The sequence below is a fragment of the Bipolaris maydis genome, assembly GCF_028858645.1.
Source record: "Bipolaris maydis strain C4 unplaced genomic scaffold PSV08scaffold_10, whole genome shotgun sequence".
Classification (NCBI taxonomy): domain Eukaryota; kingdom Fungi; phylum Ascomycota; class Dothideomycetes; order Pleosporales; family Pleosporaceae; genus Bipolaris; species Bipolaris maydis.
The window spans coordinates 414,772-433,617 of NW_027093866.1; the positions used below are offsets into that span (position 1 = coordinate 414,772).

General features: G+C 54.0%; 5 protein-coding genes across 5 annotated transcripts; 3 read left to right on the plus strand and 2 right to left on the minus strand.

The window, feature by feature from the left end:
- Positions 1-668: 668 nt before the first annotated feature.
- On the plus strand, positions 669-2,610 carry PSV08DRAFT_363677 (uncharacterized protein; the record flags this gene model as incomplete). Its single annotated transcript, XM_014227967.1, has 2 exons — positions 669-1,542; positions 1,589-2,610. 2 exons carry the CDS (start codon positions 669-671, stop codon positions 2,608-2,610), a joined length of 1,896 nt encoding a protein of 631 aa, XP_014083442.1.
- Positions 2,611-2,679: 69 nt separating this feature from the next.
- Positions 2,680-2,980, plus strand: PSV08DRAFT_312265 (uncharacterized protein; the record flags this gene model as incomplete). Its single annotated transcript, XM_014227966.2, has 1 exon — positions 2,680-2,980. A coding segment is annotated over one exon (301 nt), but the record flags the coding sequence as incomplete, so codon positions are not given.
- A 2,520-nt stretch (positions 2,981-5,500) lies between these two features.
- On the minus strand, positions 5,501-8,261 carry PSV08DRAFT_5496 (WD40-repeat-containing domain protein). Its single transcript, XM_014227965.2, has 2 exons — positions 7,083-8,261; positions 5,501-7,034 (listed from the first exon to the last, which is right to left on the minus strand). The coding sequence occupies exons 1-2, from the start codon at positions 8,011-8,013 to the stop codon at positions 5,707-5,709; spliced, it is 2,259 nt and encodes a 752-aa protein (XP_014083440.1). The 5' UTR covers positions 8,014-8,261; the 3' UTR covers positions 5,501-5,706.
- A 669-nt stretch (positions 8,262-8,930) lies between these two features.
- On the plus strand, positions 8,931-9,419 carry PSV08DRAFT_377348 (uncharacterized protein; the record flags this gene model as incomplete). Its single annotated transcript, XM_014227964.1, has 1 exon — positions 8,931-9,419. One exon carries the CDS (start codon positions 8,931-8,933, stop codon positions 9,417-9,419), a length of 489 nt encoding a protein of 162 aa, XP_014083439.1.
- Positions 9,420-12,608: 3,189 nt separating this feature from the next.
- PSV08DRAFT_403200 (uncharacterized protein) lies at positions 12,609-18,244 on the minus strand (the record flags this gene model as incomplete). Its single annotated transcript, XM_014227963.2, has 2 exons — positions 12,609-17,298; positions 17,453-18,244. The coding sequence occupies 2 exons, from the start codon at positions 18,242-18,244 to the stop codon at positions 12,697-12,699; spliced, it is 5,394 nt and encodes a 1,797-aa protein (XP_014083438.2). The 3' UTR covers positions 12,609-12,696.
- Between the last annotated feature and the right edge of the window lie 602 nt (positions 18,245-18,846).

Below are 18,846 nucleotides of genomic sequence, written 5' to 3' on the forward strand. Positions count from 1 at the left end.
AGCCCTGCCAGCCCTGTCTCCATGTCTCGTGCTCGCCGCCTCGCCGCCTCGCTGCCTCAGTCCGCCGCCCTCTCTTTGTCTCCCTCTCCCATGCCCACAGAGGGCCCGTTCCCGTCCCCGTCGCCGATTGCAGACGCCAACAATCCCTTTGCTGCTGCCGCTGCTGCTGCCGCTGCCGCCGCCTCCTCCTCCCCCATTCACCTCCCAGAAAGGCCCTCGTGTTTGCGCGACACCCTTCACGCCCGCCACTCCTTTGTCTGCTGTTGCTTCCATGCTGCGTCCTTGAAGCCTCCTTTGCGCGTGTGTATCTGCCCACTTCGGCTGCTTGTCGCCTCGCCTCGCCCACACACTGACCCTCCAGTCCGCCAGACCCATTGCTTCGCCGCTGACCAGCCTTCCGCTCTTTTCTCGCCATTCACTCGCTTGTGCTTGCCATCGGCCTCCATTGACTGGATCCCCTGCCTCGTCTGCTCTAAATCCGGACTTTCAACTTTGCTGCCTTCCCTGCCTGCCGGAAACATTCAAAACATCAGAAACATTCAAAACAACAACACATGTTCCGCCAATACGTCCGCCTCACCACCGCCACCATCACCACCACCACCACCACCACGACGTCTGCACCATTGGCCCTGGCCCTCTAGCTTTGGTCACGTTGTCGCCACTTTATGGACGGTCCTGCCAACCCCACCCTCGCATCGAGAATTCATTCGCGCCACCTTTACCAAGCCCAACAGGCTCCCCAGCAGAGGCTTCCTGCGCCCGACCAGCCTCAGCCACACGACCAATTCCTTCCCCCAAGACCTGACGCCGGACCCAGGAGCAGAGAGAGTATGAGCAGAGGCCATCGCTTCTTCCACCGTCGCGCTGTGCTGGACAATGTCCAAATCGTCACAGTCCTTGCTACAGTCGACGAAGCTGGCAAAATCATCGCCCAGGAGACCCTGCTACCTGTACCACCACCATCTTTGCCAGATGTAATCGCTACCGCCGCCGCCGCCATTGTTTCTGCCGCGCCAGTCGCTCAGCCAGCTCAGCTGGCCATTCCTTCGCTTGCGCCTGCTCTACCCGCTCTTCCTGTCGTGCCCATTCCCGCTCAGCCGCCCGTGCCTGTGCCTGCTCCTGCCCTACCATCTGTAGCTCCCGCACTGCCGGCTGTGCCTGATACTGCGCTGCCTGTATCTAATCCTGCGGTTGCCCCACTCGTACCCGGCCCTGCACTGCCAGTTGTACCCACTCCTGCAACATCTTCTGTCGCTGTTCCTGCACCACCAACCCTGTCTGCTCCAGCGCTGGCGGCTGTATCTGTTCCTGTGCTGCCATCCGTACCTGTTCCGGTTCTACCATCTGTGCCAGCAGTACCCCCGTTTCCCAGCGATCTGGTCGTCCCAACTGTCCCAGCATATCCTTTTCCGTCGCTGAATTATGTCGCCCAACCCGTGGCTACATCTACTTTTGATGCGTCATCATCCTCGATTGGAAGCACTGCCACGCCATCTCTTCCCTCTGCTATCAGCTCCGCCGCCAACTCAACCCTATCATGTAAGCATGCCGTATTTCCGCATTTGTTCTCCACTGACTCTGACAGCTACCTCATCATTGTTGTCGTCTTCTGCATTGGCCTCTTTTGATAGCATTTCGGCCTCCTCCGCAACAGACCTTGTTGTATCAGTCAATGCCGTTCCAACGCGCTCACCCTCTGATTCACAATCTCTTGCTGCTTCTACAAGGACGTCACTCACACAGGCAATAATCAGCTCACAGTCGGCCCGCAGCATTGCGTCTGCCTCGAGTGTCCCAACTACCTCGAGTGTCCCGACTACAACGGCCAATTATGGCGGCGGGGGCGGCAATGCGCCTGGCACCGGAGGAGCCCCTGCTCCAACTACATCAGCTACGTCGACCGCTGACGCAAACTCCAGCCCTAGTGCTCTCGAAACGCCCAAAGTCGTTGGTAGCGTGTTAGGCAGTCTTGCCGGAGTTGCCCTTATCTTGGCCTTGATATTGTTTCTTTTGAAGCGACACAAGCAGAAGCGAGGCGGTGCTCTACAGCTCACTGGCGACGATCACCACCACCACCACCAACACCACCAGGAAGGTAACCGGTCCATGACCCAGGCGCCTGCCCCAAGCAACACCCTTGTCCCTGTCGCCTTTCTCAAACGCTTTTCTGGCATGTCTGGCAAGACGGCCGAGACTAGCACGAGCGCTGGTGAGCGGAGCTTTCAGCGAGTGTCGGGCCGCAAGCTGCCATCTGCATTCAGTGAAGGCATGACGTCTGATCAATTCTCTCGCGGAGACACAATGTCTGGTTCGTCATTCTACCAAGACGACCACGGCCTCTACGGTAGCACAGGTCTATCTAAAGAGATGGGTAAGGAGATTGGCGAGAGTTCTGCCCCACGTGAATCAGGACAGATGAGTTTTCGACCCGGCCCTGCGAGGACACCCATCATCCGCCATCCCGACGATGAGAACCCTTTTGCAGATCGCCACCACCTCAGCCCGCCACATTCTCCTGTCGGTGACCTGCCTCCTAGAGGTACGCTCGGAAGAAGCTTGCCCTCGGCCGACGGGTCGCGCTCAAGCAAATTCACCGAGAATGTTTGAACGACCTGTTAGCCTCTGCTTCTCTGTTTACCCTTTGTTTATACTTTATTCACGACACGCATGAAAATGCACATACTGTTTGGTTTTCTTTTTTGGGGGGCTTGCTTGCCAGCACCTCACAGCTGGTTTTGGGTCGGCCATCTGGTCTCAGTTATACCCTTTGGATTCTTTGTCGGACAAATGGCCTTCCTCACTCACCCTCATACTGTCCCTAATCCGGTCGGCCTCATGCTGGCTTGGCCCGATAAAGATAATGTCTTGTCTTTTTTTTTGTTTCTTCAAACTACGCTTCTTGTTCCCGTTTACTTTGAACGTGTGTTTTGTTTTTGGTCGGCGTGTTTTCCATTCTCTGACGACTTATCGCTTTTGAGCCCTGGGCTTAGGAGCGAAATGTGGTTGTTTCCATACCCTTTTTGGCGTTATTAAAGCTGAGCAAACACTGCTCCGGTTCTACGCCTCCTGTTTTTTTGTTTAAAACTGGTCTTACATGCACATATGTATGCATGCATGTATTTATTGTCTTTCTGGAGGGAACTGTCCTTTGATGGATAGGTAGTCGTGTGAATATAGGTTCGCACTATGTTAGTGTATCTGAGAGGGTGAAGGCTAGAGGTCTAGTTGATACAATTGTGATCAATAGAGTCTCTGTCACGCCTTTAAAAGTATTAGTTTTACTTGGTTCAATATGTTTTCTTGATTGCTGATTGCTATGATGATTGCGACTTTAGTTGTATTACGAGCAACCCAAGTGACCTTTTCTAAAAGAAGAAACGCAAAGTGCATAGCTTCAGGTACTTGTACTGACATTGATCAGAGCTATACTAAGATATTTGGACTCTTCCTCCTCAGCTCCATCCAGTCATTTGGTGAATACGAGAATTTCCTCTCCTATCCCTAGCAACTAGTAAACCGCAGCGGTCAGCAGTCACATCAAGATAGAGAAGCCACGTTAGCCAGCAAAATCGCAGCAATAGGGTTTAGCCAAGAGCAGTAATCATAGCGAGCAAAAGAAAACAGCCAGAATAGAATAGTAAATCGCAAATACTCAAGCAACTAGCATTCACCCCCCAGCAAAATCGCACCAGTAAAACAAATCACAATACTAACTAAACGCTTCACCACAATCTCTACCTCGGACCCACGCCTTCTTCTTCTTCTTCTTCTTCTTCTTCTTCTTCTTCTTCTTCTTCTTCTTCTTCTTCTTCTTCTTCTTCTTCTTCTTCTTCTTCTTCTTCTTCTTCTTCTTCTTCTTCTTCTTCTTCTTCTTCCCCCCGCATCCTCTCCATCCCTTCCCTCCCTCCTATCCAACTTCCCCCCCTCCTAGCAAACTCTACCCCACCCCATCCCACCCCTCAGGCACTATCCATACATACCCCACCGAGTAAGAAAAAAAAAACCCCCCCCAACCCATGTACCGACATAGTTTGTACTTGGCACACATTCCAAATCCACACCCATCATTCCATTTGCAAGGGTGAGTGCCACTTTTTAGAAAGAGAGAAGAGAGAGAGAGAGAGAGAGAGTTTTAGGTAGATAGGGGGGCTGATACTTGTATCTTGTGTGCTTGGGGAGGATGGATGGATACAATCTAGTGTTTGTAGGTAAGTAGTGTGTAAGTGTGAGTACCTCGTTTTCTCGATTCAAGAATGAAAAATTCAACGCGAGATTATTATTTTTTCGGGTAGGGAGGGGGGCTTGAAGAGTAGAAAAGAGAGGTAAGAGTTTTTGGATAGTAAGTGACCTCTAAAAAAAAATATCCACCGTTGTATTTGATTTTTTTTTTTTTCTACATGACTTCGTTTTGTTTTCCATTTCGCCACCCCCATCGTTTGCTTTGGTTTCGATAGGGATGAAGAAGGATACGATGACTTTGTGTGTGTGGTGTTAATAGCGGGAGACAAAAAAAAAATAACGAACCCAACCTAAAAACACCGACCTCAAGTTTTAAGCGAACGGCTAGGTTGCTACAGGGTTGTTCAATGGAAAATGTACGGGTGGAGTCTTGATTTTCCTTTAACCCGTACACGGAGACGGTGTGGGGAGGGGCTAAAAAAAATTGTGGGTTTGCATTGCATTGCATGCATGTGCATGCAAATGGGGGATGAATACTGACGATATCGGTGTGTGGGGCTGCCAACGCCGTGGTTGTTGTGCGTTGTACATACATTGCAGGTAAGACAAACGTGATAAGGAAGCATGCTTTGTTTTTACGTTTTTGTGGCGTTTGAGGTAGATAGAATCAACCACGCGTTACACACAATCACAATCTTCAACTGCACCAGCAAAGGAAAAAAAAAAGCATAAGCACACGAGGAGTGGACGTTGTGCATGTCGACGTACATGCGTGCTTAGAGTTTGAGGCAGAGAGAGTCCTAGGCAATAGTGCTCAACAATATAGCATCCACAATCTCACGTTGGGCGCAGTGCACAAATTCATAAGGAGTAATACTGAATCAAAGAGCGTATTGTTTCCCCTCCGCTCGTCCCGCGTCATCTGCACATCTATATACCTCCAACACTCCATGCCCGAAATAAACTAGATAAAAAGGAATGACCGCCATGACTAAAGTGAATAAACAATGCATTAAAGGGAAAAAAGCGAATGGGAAATCTATGAAGCCGCTAAAAACAGAACATGAGCAAGAGTGAGGGTGCGAGAAAAAAAGAGAATGAATCGCAAGCATATGTTAGTATAATGCAAAGTATGATGATTGTGGATGACAAGAGATTAGAAGAAGAAGTAAGGGAAAAAAAAGGGGGGGAAATATGACCCACCCCGCAGTTTTTGCAAGGTTAATGAACAACGCCATAATGTGCATGCTATACGCAAACTCAAAAAAAAAGCAACACTCTTCTTTTCCGGGACCAGCAATCCTCGACTTTTGTTAAACCCACCAATTTCGTCACGGGAACCCTTGAGACCAGCGTCATGTCCCATACAAGCCGTCTGCTAACGTCATAATACGTATAGATTCATAGAGCAGAAAGAGGCAAGGCGGGAAGAGCCGTGTGAGTGGGAATAATAGCAAGGTGGGTGGTGACCTCGATTCCAAACACGATCTTGACCGCATGCGTGCAGGTCAAACTGGAAACGTCTCACTTGGATCCGACGAGCAGTTCAGATCCTGGCACATTGTGGCCAAAGTCCAGGATCAGCGTTCGGCCGTCTTGGCTCGTAGCCACTACTCGCCTATAATCGCTCTTAGCAGATAGAATCCAGCTCGTTGTCCAGTTCTTGTATACGGCATATGTCTGTCCGGTTTCGTAATCAGAGACTTGGATGCTCTGGTCGTATGATCCTGATACAATGCGTCCGTTGAAGGCGTCGAGGAAAAGCGAACGGACAAGGCCGTCGTGCTTGACCCTGCTGTGCACAAGCTCGCCGGTAGACGCGTCGAACTTGTAGACAACGTGGTCGTTACCACCGGCGAGTACGTACTTGGCATCATCGGAGAACTCGACAGCAGCAAGGCCGCGGTCTTCGGATGGAAAGTCCTTGATTGAGACACCAGTCTCGAGGTTCCACAGCTTGGCTACACCGTCGCCGCTGGCAGAGACGAGAAAGTTGCCTCGAAGCTGCACAGCGTTGACCGGGCCTCGGTGGCCCTTGAGGGTGCGGAGACAGTTGCCAGTCTTGCGGTCCCAGACCTTGATCATGGCGTCCTTGGAGCACGAGATGATGTACTTGTCGTCGAGGCAGACATCCAAAACACCAGCTTCGTGGCCACGCAGCCTGTACATGGGAACGTATTCCTCGCCTGTGATATCCCAAACAATGCAAGTGTAGTCTGAAGAACCAGTGACCATGATCTCGCTGTCGTACTGGAGGCAGAGAATGGACGCGTCGTGGTAATCAGCGGGGACTGTGTAGATGTCGTTGCCAATCTTTGTGCCGTTCATCGAGGCGTTGCTGATGACACGCTCTGGTCGCTCCTCCATAGGTGGAGGGGTGTTGGCGGTGGGACGGTGGTTAGGGCCGCCGTATACCTTGATGCACTTGTACGTCTGGAGGTCCCACACACGAATGGTGCGGTCGCGGGAGCCGGTGATGGCCTTGTTCTCGTCAAACTGGCAGCAATAGACGCTATCTGTGTGGCCGTTCAAGTAAATGGCAGCAGGCGTGCCTGCCTTCCATCGGGCGTCGATGGTGGCTCTCGCCTGGAACATCTTCTTCCAGTCTTGTGCAGGTGCTGGGTTTCCGCCCGCCATCTTGCCAGTGCCCAGGCCGCCCATTTGGATTGGCGCAGGTGAGACGTGTACTTCGGGCTCGTGCTTGCGGAGGAAGACATTACGCCAGACGTGGGGCGACGCGGCATGCTCGTTCCAGCTGCGCGATACCCGCTCAGCACGGACAAGCGAGGCAGCGTCGAGGTTGGAGAGGACAGTGGTAGCGAGTTCGGCTGGGAGACGCTGGAACGGATCGACTGGGGTGGTTAGCGAAGGTCGGCTGGCGAGTGGATGCAACAACTCACTCATCTTCTTCTCGGTGACACTATCCGCCCGAACAATAGGCGATGCACACGTCATGTCCACGCCGCTCTCGTTGTCCTTGATGTCGTCATCACGCGATGACGGAATAAGGCCGTCGAGAAAGCTTCGCGTGTGCTCTTGCTCGCGGCGGAGCTGGTTTTGTCGGTCCTGGTTGGCGGCTGCAGCTGCTTGTCGTGCTGCGGTGCCGGGGATGGCTTGACTGGGGTACGAGACTGGGGCGGCAAAGACAGTCTTTGTCATGTCGGCTGACGATGAAGAAGCATTGGGGCGGCGGCGCATGCTGCTCAATCGCCGAAAGGGAGCAAAAGCCTTTGAGCTTGACGAGGCGGATTGTGGCTGCATTTGGAAGACGGGGATTCCAGAATCTTGGTGGACAAGGGGCATGCGTGGTTGATCGGCGCTGGGCTTGGACTGTGTTGAGCTCGACGAGGGCAGGGACTCGAAGAGGGAGTGAATGGAACCGCGGCGGCGCTGTGCAGGTGTCGGCGAAGAGACTGACGACATTCGCCTGCGTGTCTTTTGGCGTGTGAAGCTGCCGGCAACGGCACCAAAGGCGCGCGAGAAGGAGCTGGTCTGCGAGTGCTGCGAAGAGCCGTCAATGGACATTGTGGCTTCGTTGACGGCATCGAGCATGTTGGTGTCCTTGATGTCGGAGTGATAGGGGGCCGGGAAGGTCTGTGAAATGGTCCTCTTCATGGTGTGGGGCGGCGACGAAGGGATAGGGGTCGTGGTGTTGATGTTGTTGTTGATGTTGTTACTGTTAGCAGTGGCGTGTGTGTTGTTGTTGGCGCCGCTGGGGGTGGCGTGGTGGCTTCCAAAGTTTGTCGTGTTGGCAGCGCAGGAGGAGGATTCAGCGTCTACGTCGGAAGAGGTTTTGGGTCGATGCGACAGGATAGACTGCCTGCGATACATTGGAGGCGTGTCGGCCGGAGCGGGTAAGAGTTGCGGTGAGGATGAGACCGAAACAAAAAGCGAGGCGTAATGTCACAGCAGTAGCAGCAGCGTGAGCAACAGCAGTAGAGACGGGGAAACAGGGAGCGTTGTCGGGCAGACTAAGGAGAGAGCAGCAACGGGCAGGCCAGGGCGGAGACGGGGCCGGGTAGAGAGCGTGCACAACCACGAGGGTGCGGCGAAATGAGGGTGAAGGAAATTGTAGCGGCAGAGCAAGGATGCGGAACAAGGGCGGAGCTCACGGGCAGAGGAGCAGCATAAGTAAGAAAAGAGTAAGTAGAGAGAAGACTAGCACGAGGCGAACGAGGGCAGAGGAGCCAACGAAGTAGAAGCAGCCAGCGCCAGATTCCGTCGCACCGCTGTGCTTGCTTAGCTAGTGCCAGCCGATCATAACACAGCGACGGCGGCGACAAGTGTCTCGCGGCTCCACCCCTGGCAATTTGCTGCTCATGCACACCACAACACCATCATCACCGCCATCACCGCCACACCCCATTGTCACCCCGTTCTTCTTCTGCTCGTTCTTCTTCTTCTTCTGCCGCTGCCGCTGCCGCTGCTACTGCTGCTGCTTCCGCTACCGCTGCATCCATCCATTGCTGCTTGCTTGCATCGCCACTGCCTGCCACCGCTGCACTGCTTCTTTCACCTCTACTATTCCTGGCACACTTCCCCCCCTTGCTTCTTCATCGCTTACCATCCTCCCCTCACCTCTCTCCCTTCTCCAACACCCCCCCCCCCCCATCATCCTCCACATCCCGGCCTCACACTGCAACACTACCACCCTCTTGCTACCACCACCGCCGGGCACGCCCGCTCTGCGACGGGTTTGGGCTGAGTCGCGTCTACACCACTCGAAACCAAACCACTTGGACTCAAACATGCCGGCTGCCGCTCCACCCGCACTAGCAATACCCGGCTTCTACCGCTTCGTCTTTTTGTGGATAGAACCATGTTCCATTCTACTCGGCGCCGTGTATGCAGCATGCTTCCAGACGACCTACCTGGACCTTACCATGCACGCCCCAAGCGCCCCAGACGCACTCGTCCCCATCCCAACAAAAATCGTCCTGACTCAATTGGCAAACATGTATCTCGGCCTTGCTTTTCTCGAAGCCTCAGTCCTGCGCGCCACTTCAGACGTCAAAGTCTGGAAAACCTTTCTCATCGGCCTGCTGCTCGCCGATTTTGGGCACCTGTACACGGTCTTGCCACTCGGCGTCCACATTTACTGGAGCTTCTGGCACTGGAATGCCATTGACATTGGCAACATCCCCTTTGTCTACATGCTGGCCGTGACGCGCATCTGTCTGCTTCTTGGTGTTGGCTTCCAGCACCCCCATGCACGCCCAAAGCCAAAGACGCCCTGATGGGGGGCAACTGCAACGAGCCGCGGCAATCTTAGCGAAATCGCCCTGCCCTCCTAGCCGTCTTGGGCCACTGCATTCGGCTCGTCTTGGTTAGCATGATCATCGCAATTTCCAATCTCCACAAGCGTATTTTATCACAAACACAAAGTCCCGCCTGCTTACTAGCATCTCCCCTATAATACCTAGCCATCCCCGACCACATATCGCTACCCAAGATTCTCGCAAGCTGGCTACACACCCGAGCAGAACCAGATGCCCACTCTACCCCAGACCCACCCCTTTAGACCCTGTCCATGGTCATGTCTCACCAACCACTACCATTCTCACCGCCCAAAGCCTTGCCCTCACCGCTCAGGCCACTTTCCCATCTCATACTACTGTGTCCGCAAATAGCAGCTTTTCCGCACGACACTTGATTAGCATTTCCACGACGTCCTTAACCGTCCAACGCTACCTTTTCACAGCAAGGCGCTGACACATCTTCATCTTGCCGTGCAAGTCATCCTCGCAGCAATGACCCGCGTGGCGTCCCCTTGCACCCCAGCTCGCCGAGAATAGCTCCTCGCATCCGTCGTTGCGCCATGCGATTTCCTCTGTTGGCTCCCTGCATGTAGGTCGATAGTCAAACCCAGACAGGACATGTAAGTGGACAGTAGCTACATACTCCAGCATGTATCTAGTGTAAGTCGCCACTCGGCCATGCATTGCGCTCAACGTCATACCGCCCAAAGATTTTTTTTTCCTTTTTTTTGTTTTATCTTCCGCCTTCACTTCCCGCAACCTAAGTGTAGTAGTATAGACTGTTGGTGTGCACCTGGGGCAACGTCACCTCGATCTTTTTTTTTCTCCGATATACACTATCGAGGCGTTCATCCCTTGTCGTTGGGACATGCAATGCAACCAAACCAAGGGGAAGGCGTCCGCCGTACCATGGTACCAGTTAGTGCATGTGTGTGTAAAGGCAAACCGCTTCGCTTGCTTTCTCGCTCGTGGGACATGTGGGCTTGTCGCACCGTGTCAAAACCACGCCATTTCTCAACAAACACGTATGGCACATGTACCATGGTTGAACATCAGGGTCTTCGCCGACCTCGAATTAGAGGCAAGACGACGTTCTAGTTCCACGGAGCCAAAAAGACGGGTCATGTGGCATTTTTGCCCCCCCTTTGACGATTGCGGGGCGAACCCATCCATCCGCTCGTCATGGCTCACAAACCCCGCGCACTTTTGCCATTGTCAGCAAACGTTTTGCTCACATCACCCATGTGCATCTGCATCCCACACGGAAGGAAACAAAACATGGCAATCATTCGCTTGGCTTACCCCAAGCGGCCCGTTTTTCGGTCGTTTGTTGCGTCACATATCCCCTTTGCCAATTGCATCCATGCGCCCAACCTACAACGGTCTTTTGAGAAATTTTCTTTCTTTCTTCTTTGCTTCTTGTCTCGTCTTTGTTTTCCCTTGTGCGTTGGTCGTGGGCTCTTGCACGTACAATAGTGACGTCACCATCTCACGGCTCCTTTGGCCGTCGATGGGAAACCCGCCATTCGCATCGATTTTTTATGTGGTGGGCCCGTATGTAACAGTAGTGTATCTCGATAAGAAATCCTACCAAGCCGGGTTTCTATGTGCCGTTTCCGCTGCCGTTGCCCCCCCCCCCCCCCCCTCCGTTGTTCAGGCGAAGAAGAAATCACCATTACTACTGCTGTGTTTGAATACACCTTACTCTACACATGAGATGTGCAGCTGTATACTTACATCTCCATTACCGTGTGCTACAAAACTTTACCCACATTTGGACTTGCACCAAAAAACACTTCCTCATACCTCCCTATCCCCCTTGGCCACTCGCCCCTCTCCCCAATTCCCACCAACAACAATCCCTTTTAACCCCCCCCCCCTTCAACCCATCTCCTCCATACATAGCTCTACTTCCAAATCACGATTACTCTCCCCCCACCCATCTGCATCCACCCCCGGATCCCCATCCCCCCCCTTCCCCTTCCCGCCTTGATCCCACTCTCGATCCCTCAACCCCTATCCTTGCTAACCCACCATCACCACCCCTCACTCCCTTGTCCCTGTCCCCCCGTCCAATTCGACTTGCGAGTACCCATACGTATGCCTACATATGCAATCACTCCTCGGGATATACTTACTACCTGGCTCAATCTACCACACCAATGTATGTGGCTGTGAACGCCGGTATTGTTACGTACGCTGAATGATTGGGTTGTAGAGTGGCGATGGAGAGGGACGGGGGGGGGTTGCTTTTGCGGTATGGGATGGCGATGGAGAGAGGTGTTTGTTAATGTGTAGGTGTAGGGTGACGGAGGGAGGGGAGGGGAAAAAAAAGGTGTGTGTATTGGGGGGGGGTAAGATTGAGATGGTAGAGTGGATAGAGTGGATTATTGTAGCACAAGTTTGTATTTTTTTTTCATTTTTGGAATACGTCAAAGTGGGTTGGTCATATTTTCTTTCCTCTCTCTCTCTCTCTCTCTCCATCTAAACGCAGAATAAATTGTTGTAGAAAAATTTCTTCTAGCAGATTGTTGTTGCATAGGGGAAAATGAAAAGACGACAAGTTACATAAATTGGGAAGGGGGATATCAATCGATAAAAGGGGGTATATAATTAATCCGAATCTTCAGTCAATCAAACAAAACACGCACGCAACAAAGACATTTGTGTCACTGAACGAAAAAATCAACCAAGAAATCAAGATGACATAGTAGAGAAAGATATAATGAACTCTTTGTGGAAAATCAAAATAAACACCCCCACAAAGAAACACCAAGAAAATGGGAGCCAGTTTGTATTCGCATTTCCACTCGTGTAGCCAAAAAAAGACAAAAAAAAAGGTCAAAGCAAAAAAGAGAGCAAACGCACCCATAAATTTCGCATTTCCCCATAAAAACTCCGACGGTATCTCGGCCGTTAAAAAAAAAACTCAAATCGAGGATAAGAGAATGTGAGCCTCCAAACTCCTTACATCCAAGCAAATAGAAAAGAAATCAGGTGGGTTGGGTAGGTGGGCGGGGGGAAATACCGAGATGCAAGTAACAAGAGAAGGTGGTAATACATTGCGTGGTAGGTTAGAAAGAAAGAGAGAAAAAAAAATATTGGTCCAAAGGTCATGGGGAAATTCTGAAAACAACAACAACAACAACAACAACACAGACGCACTGGAAAACATTGCAGATAAAATTCGAGCAACGCTAGAAGAAAGAACAAGATAAAACAAAAAAGCCCCCCCGAGAAGTTAAATTTTCAAAAATCAAACACCTACAATAGGTGCATCAAGTGTTCCACCCATACTATCCATAGTCTTCTCGAGCATGTCGAGGTCCATCATGGTTCCGTTTCCGTAGTCGGGAAATAACATCATATCCTCGCTGTCCATGGGAGGAAGCATAACACCGAGGTTTTGCAAGTCTTCCGATAGTTGCAGGTCCACCGGAAGTGCGTCGCCGTACATGCCGACGGCCCAGGCGTCAGGCATGTCCGCATCCTTAAGATCAATGCTAATGACAAGGTTGTCATTCTCCGAAATATCCGATTGCCTCGTAGACGGCGTGTCCTTGGAAGAAGACTCGGGCGTAGTCGACGGTGAGGCGGGCCGAGAGCGAAGCGCCCAGGCATTGTCCTCGTCCTTGAGATCAAGTACGGTAAAGGGCCCATTTGCATCCAGAGCTGCAAACGTATCCTCGTACGAATAGTCGAGAAGCGACATGGGCAGCAGTGGCTGTTGCTGTTGCTCTTCTTCCTTTGCTGCTGGTTCCGACGCTGCCGCTTGCTGCTCCTTTGGTACAGACTTGGGAATGCTGGCTGGCGTAGCCTTGCCTCGCGCACCTGAGCCAGGAGTAGTCACCTTGGTCATGGTTTGCGGCGTCTTTAGCAGATTAGACGACGGCGAGTCCTTGACCCCAGTCTGTGTCGGCACGCGCGCCATGGCCGAGGCTGTTGCTGTTTGTCCGACAGGCGTAGCAGCATTCTGCAAAGCACCAGGGGTTTGCTCCGTCTTGATGTTTTGCGGCGGTGCTCGCAGGGTAGCTGGTGCTGCCTTTGGCGTCGACTTGGAGGCATTAGGGTCCGTCTTCGCTTCGCCAGTCTTTTGGTCAATGTCGAGGTATTCAGCCATGGAGTCGAGAGCGAACTGCATCGGATCTTCGACCTTTGCGTGTATTTGGCTGTGCAAGTCGAGTTCGGCCTGGGTATCAAAGCCCCGTACCGAGTATTCGCACGTCGCATCGTTGCATCGGAATGTCGGTCTTTGTGGTACTTGCTTGTCGGGTGCTGGCTGTCTCCTGAGTTCGGGCGAGTTGCCTGAGCCGATGTGAGGAGAGGCTCTAGCAGCGGGGGTCGACGATTGGCTGCCTGCTTCGAGTTTCGCACGCTTCTTTTCAGGCAACACGAGGTTCGTGACTGGTCTTGCTCCCTCAAAGTAATGCGCGGCTCCATGGCCGGGGTCGGCGCCAATGGCAAACGGTGGTCGGTCGGTCGTTGGGGCGGACGGGGCCTTTTGGTTGCGGTTTTGTTGTTCTACGATCTTCAGATTTGCAGCATTAAGTTGGGCAGGCGAGGCATTCGAACCCTGAGGCTGGGATTGCTGGGCAGCTGGGCCCTGACCCTGTGTTTGTTGCTTAACCTTCTCCTGAATCTTGATGACAAACTTGAATATCGTGCTCAAGTGATTCTTAAATTCGTCGATTGTCAGTGTCACCTGAGGATGCAGAGTGCCATCGGCCTCATTGATTTGCTTAAACAAAAGCGCGCGCGATCGCATGATTTGACGAATGACTGGTTCGGGCTCGTTGGTATCGTACGAGGCATGGAAGATGCGAAGTGCTTGGTCCGACTGTTTTAGACGTTGGAACTGTTCCTTTAGCGATTTCTGTAGAGCGGTACGAGCTGCTGGTGGCAGTGCGATTGGCTGCTTCGCGGGTATGCTCTTCTCCACCTCCTCCATCATTTGCTTGAACTGCCGGATGCGTGCAGGATCACTCATTCTCTGCCGAAGCTCCTCAGAGTTGAGCATGCCGCCGCGCTGTTGTTGCATCTTGTTGTTGGATGCATCCTGAGCTTTCAGCAACTGCGCTCTGTACTGCGCATGTTGAGCTGGGGTGAGCTTAGACATTTGCTCTTGCGTGAGGTTAAGACCAGGCTGAGATTTTGAAGAAGTCATAGGAGGAGCTTGTGGAGTGGTCTCATTACTAGTCTCCATGGTATCCTCATGTGACCTCTTCGTACCCTTGTTCACAGTATTGTTGTTGTTGTTGGCATTGTTATTGGCATTGTTGTTGTTGGGAAGCGACTGTGTGGGTTGTGCTTGCTGTGGCTTCATTGCTGGTTTAGGCTGGGGTGTCGCTTGTGTTTGCGGTTGCGCCGCAGGTGGCCGGTTGGGCTGATGCTGTGGTTGTTGCTGTGCAGCCATGGGGACGGCAGGTTGGGCTTGGTTACGTTGAGCTTGTTGGTTGAGCATGGCGGATTGCTGCTGCTGCTGCTGCTGTCTCTGCTGTTGAAGGTTCTTCATCCTCATGGAGATCATAAGGCCGCGCAATTGGTCGTCTGGCAGGTTGGCTTGTGGCTGACCAACCATTCTTGCGCGGAACTGCTGCAACTCTTGAGGAGTGACCTGGAGTGCCGCCATGTTCTGCATATTCGGCTGCTGCTGAGGTGTCCTGACAGGGCCTTGATTTGGGTTGATCTGCCCTGGTGGGACGAGTCCCTGGCCAGGCTGTGGTGTTGGATGGACGCCAGCGACGCCATTCGACTGCCTGACCATGTCTTGGAAGTGTAGAACTTGCAACATGAGTAACTTTTGACCGTCGACACCAGGTACTAAAGCAGGGTTCTGACTAGCCCAGGCTTTGAGCTGTTGCCAAGTTCTGACGTCTGGTGGAAGGCTTTGTCGAATTTGCGCGTTTAGCACGTTGGGAGGGAATGGCTTAGGATCAGTAGTATGTATAATGCCAGGATTGGCACGGAGCAAGTTAGATGCAGCAGCAACACGTTGTTGCTGGTTCGGCATAGGACCGCGCTGGGCACCCATGGGATTCTGAGGACCAGTACCAGGTGGTGGCTGTGCGAGATTCATACCAGGTCGAACCATTGCCTGCATGCCAGGTCCGCCAAGCATTTGACCAGCAACGCCAGGCTGGAGTTGTTGTTGTTGTTGTTGCTGCTGCTGCTGCTGTTGTTGTTGCTGGTTGAAGGCCATGTTTGGCTGGCCTCCGTTCGGCTGTCCAGTTGGGAATGCTCCGTTGGGCATACCGCCGTTATTCCTACGCAAATTCATCATGTAGCTCTGGAGGATGACGCGAAACTGATGCTCTGGCACCTTGAGTAGCTGCTGCTTTACAGAAGCATCCAGGTCAGGGGGCATCATGCTCATGCGGACTTGATCAGTCAGCGGTTGCTGGTTGGCCTGTTGGACAGCAGCAGCTCTTTGTTGCGCCTGTCGCATGAGCTCGGTCAAGTTTGGATCAGTCTGCCCGGGCTGGGGTGTCATGATGGGGACATGAGCCTGGGGCGGACGTTGCTGCGGCGTTCCTGGTGGGCCTGGTTGACCTGGTGGAGGCATTGGCCGATTCAGCATAGGCATGGCAGGACTGGGTTGCTGGGTGCCCTGCGGGAGGTTCAAGCCGCCAATCTGGCCTTGCAGCAACTGGTTCTGCTGATTACGCGCTGCTTGGGCTACTTGCTGTTGGCGCTGTTGTTCTAATCGCGCCTGCACCTGAGCTTGAGCATGTGCTTGCTGTGCTTGCTGTGCTTGTGCCTGGCGGTGAAATGCTTCTGCCTGGCGCTGTGCCATTGCATTTGGAGCTTGGCCAGGTTGTGGATTCTGGCCTTGGAATGCACCCATTTGCCCACCGTTGTTTGGGTTGTTGCTCGCAGGTACTACGGTTGTACCTTGGTCCTGGCTTCGCATAGCCTCCATTTGCCGATTGGCGATTTCAGTGAAATCGAAATCCTGATTGGCTTGGCGCTGATTCATATTCATCTGCTGTCCCTGCATGCGGTTCTGCTGAGGTGTTCCCTGCATGGCGACATTATTCTGACCAGCTGCGGGCTGATTCAGCGCGCCCCTTCGGTAGAGCATCTCAGCATGCTGACGAAAGCGGAGGAAGAGGGGGTTGATTCCTTGGTTGAGCAACTGCTGCTTCTTGTCTTCAGGCCAGGCGCGGACATCATTTTCAAACTTGACGCGAACCTCCTCTTTGCAAGTATCCATCAACTTCTTGGCAAACTGGTTGATAATCAACTGCTCCTGTCGGGTTTGCTGCTGATTCGGTTGCATGTTTGGTTGCTGAGCGTTTTGGTTTTGGGCCATGTTGACAGGGTTGGCTCCGTTGACGCCCATGGAAGACTGGCCTTGTGTCATGGGGACGGGGGAGACTTGCATGGGGCGCTGGAGCTGAGCGTTGGGAAATGCTGGGTTGAACTGTTGTGGTTGGGGCTGGCGCGCGCCTTGCTGGCCCATCTGGTTCATCATGTTCATCTGGGCTGGAGTCATGCCGTTCATGGCGTTGTTCATGTTGTTTGGCATGCCGCCCTGGAGGCGCTGTAGCTGCTGTTGCCGTGCGGTTGTCATGACGATGAGTTTCTGCTTGATTTGCGAGAGGTACTGTTCCTTGGAAGGGGCGGACATGAAGTTTTGCGTCTCAAACTGGAGGGCGGCTCGCATCGACTCGACCTCTGGGATTTCGGGCTTGAGCAGGCGGTACTGGGTAAAGAACTGTAGGGCGAGCTGGCCGCGCTCGTCGGGCGACGTCGTCTGCTGCCATCCTGTTGGGATCTTGCCCTGCTGTTGCTGGACGCGATAGTGCTGGACAAAGTGGTGAATGCCGGCGGTGGCGCGACCCTGCTGCATGCCGTTCTGTTGCATGTTTGGGTTGTTCATGGCGACGCGCAAAGGGTTAGGGACGCGCTAGCTGGCTGGCTGGCTGGCGGTGCGGTGCGGTGGGCTCTAGACACGGCGGTGCGGTGCCGCAGAGGTGTAGAGAAGAGCAACACTCATGCAGGACGCGGACTGGAGTGATGGGGCAGACGGCAGGCGGCGGGACGGGCACGGGCGTCGAGTAGGCGAGTGAGAGGCACCACGGGCGGGCGGTGAAGATGACGGGCCTGAGGGAGGAGAGGAGAGAGTAGTCGATGTGGGTTATGTCGAGAGAGGGTGGTGTGTGTGTGTGTGTGTGTGTGTGTGCGTGCGTGGACGAGAGCAGGCAGGCTGTGGGGGCAGAGGAGGATGGGGTGAGAGCAGGGCCAGCATGCAGCCAACACGACGAGTGAGGCTTGGGTGAAGGGTGAAGGGCAAGGGCACGGCGGCGGCAGCAGTAGCAGTAAGTCGACAGCTCGCCAGCTGCGGCTCGTTGGTGTGTGATCGACGGCGGCGTTAGCGCAGCAGCAGTCGCAGCAGTCGCAGCATCCAAGCCTAAGGCGCCTAGATTGTGTGCGGTGGCAGAGGCCGGGGGGTGCGCGTCGATGCAGACGAAAGAGGGCAGCGATGGGGCGGGGGGGGGGAGGGAAGGAGGGAAACGTGGTGGTAAGCAGTGCGGGCGTCGAGTAGAGAGGAGAGGGTAAGAGCAGGGGCAGGGCCGGGCAGGGCAGGGCGAAGCAGAGGACGAGGACGAGGACGAGGACGCGTCGCAGGCAGGCAGCGGCGGTTCTCCGAGTTTCGTCACGGTGCTGTGGTTGGCGACGAAGCGGCAGCAGCACAGCAACAGCAGCAACGGCAGCAGCGACAGCAGCAACGGCAGCAGCGACAGCAGCAATGGCAGCAGCAGCAGTCGGGCGTGCTGGCTGAGCAGGCAGGTGCAGGGCATGCACAGAGCAAGTGCGCCCGGCGCCGTCGCACCTGCCTGCAGGGATCGCTATGCGTGCTAGCCAGTCCCCCCCGTCTTCTAACGCTCAGCGAGGCCTGCACTGGGCCCGAAGCGGGCTAGCGCCTCGTCTCGCCGCCGCAGCAGAGCGCCGGCCATGCGTGCAGCGCCAGTCGGCCATGTGTGTGCAGAGCATGGCGATGCGTGTGTGCAGCGTACAAGTACGTGGGTGCACATGTGTGTATGCTACATGTATACATGTATACATGTGTCCATGGCATCTGGTGTGCGCTGCACGCAGCCTGCCCACCCACACGGCGGCGAGCAGTGCAGCGCCCGCCCGCCCGTCTGTCGACCACGCACCCACGCAACGCGCCGAGTCACCAGCCTGACCCTGGTCGCCATCTGTGGCTGCACACCTGACGGAGCGACTGACTGACAGCCAGCAGCAGCAGCAAGCCATCTGGGCAGCCCCCGCCCAAGCCTCGCAGCGGAAAGGCGACAGGCGCGCGCCCTCGACAGGCCGTCCTAGTGCCGCCTCCATGTCCCCACCCTATCTTCCGCACCCTCCAAACTGCCCTCGTGCTGCTCACGCGCTTGCACCC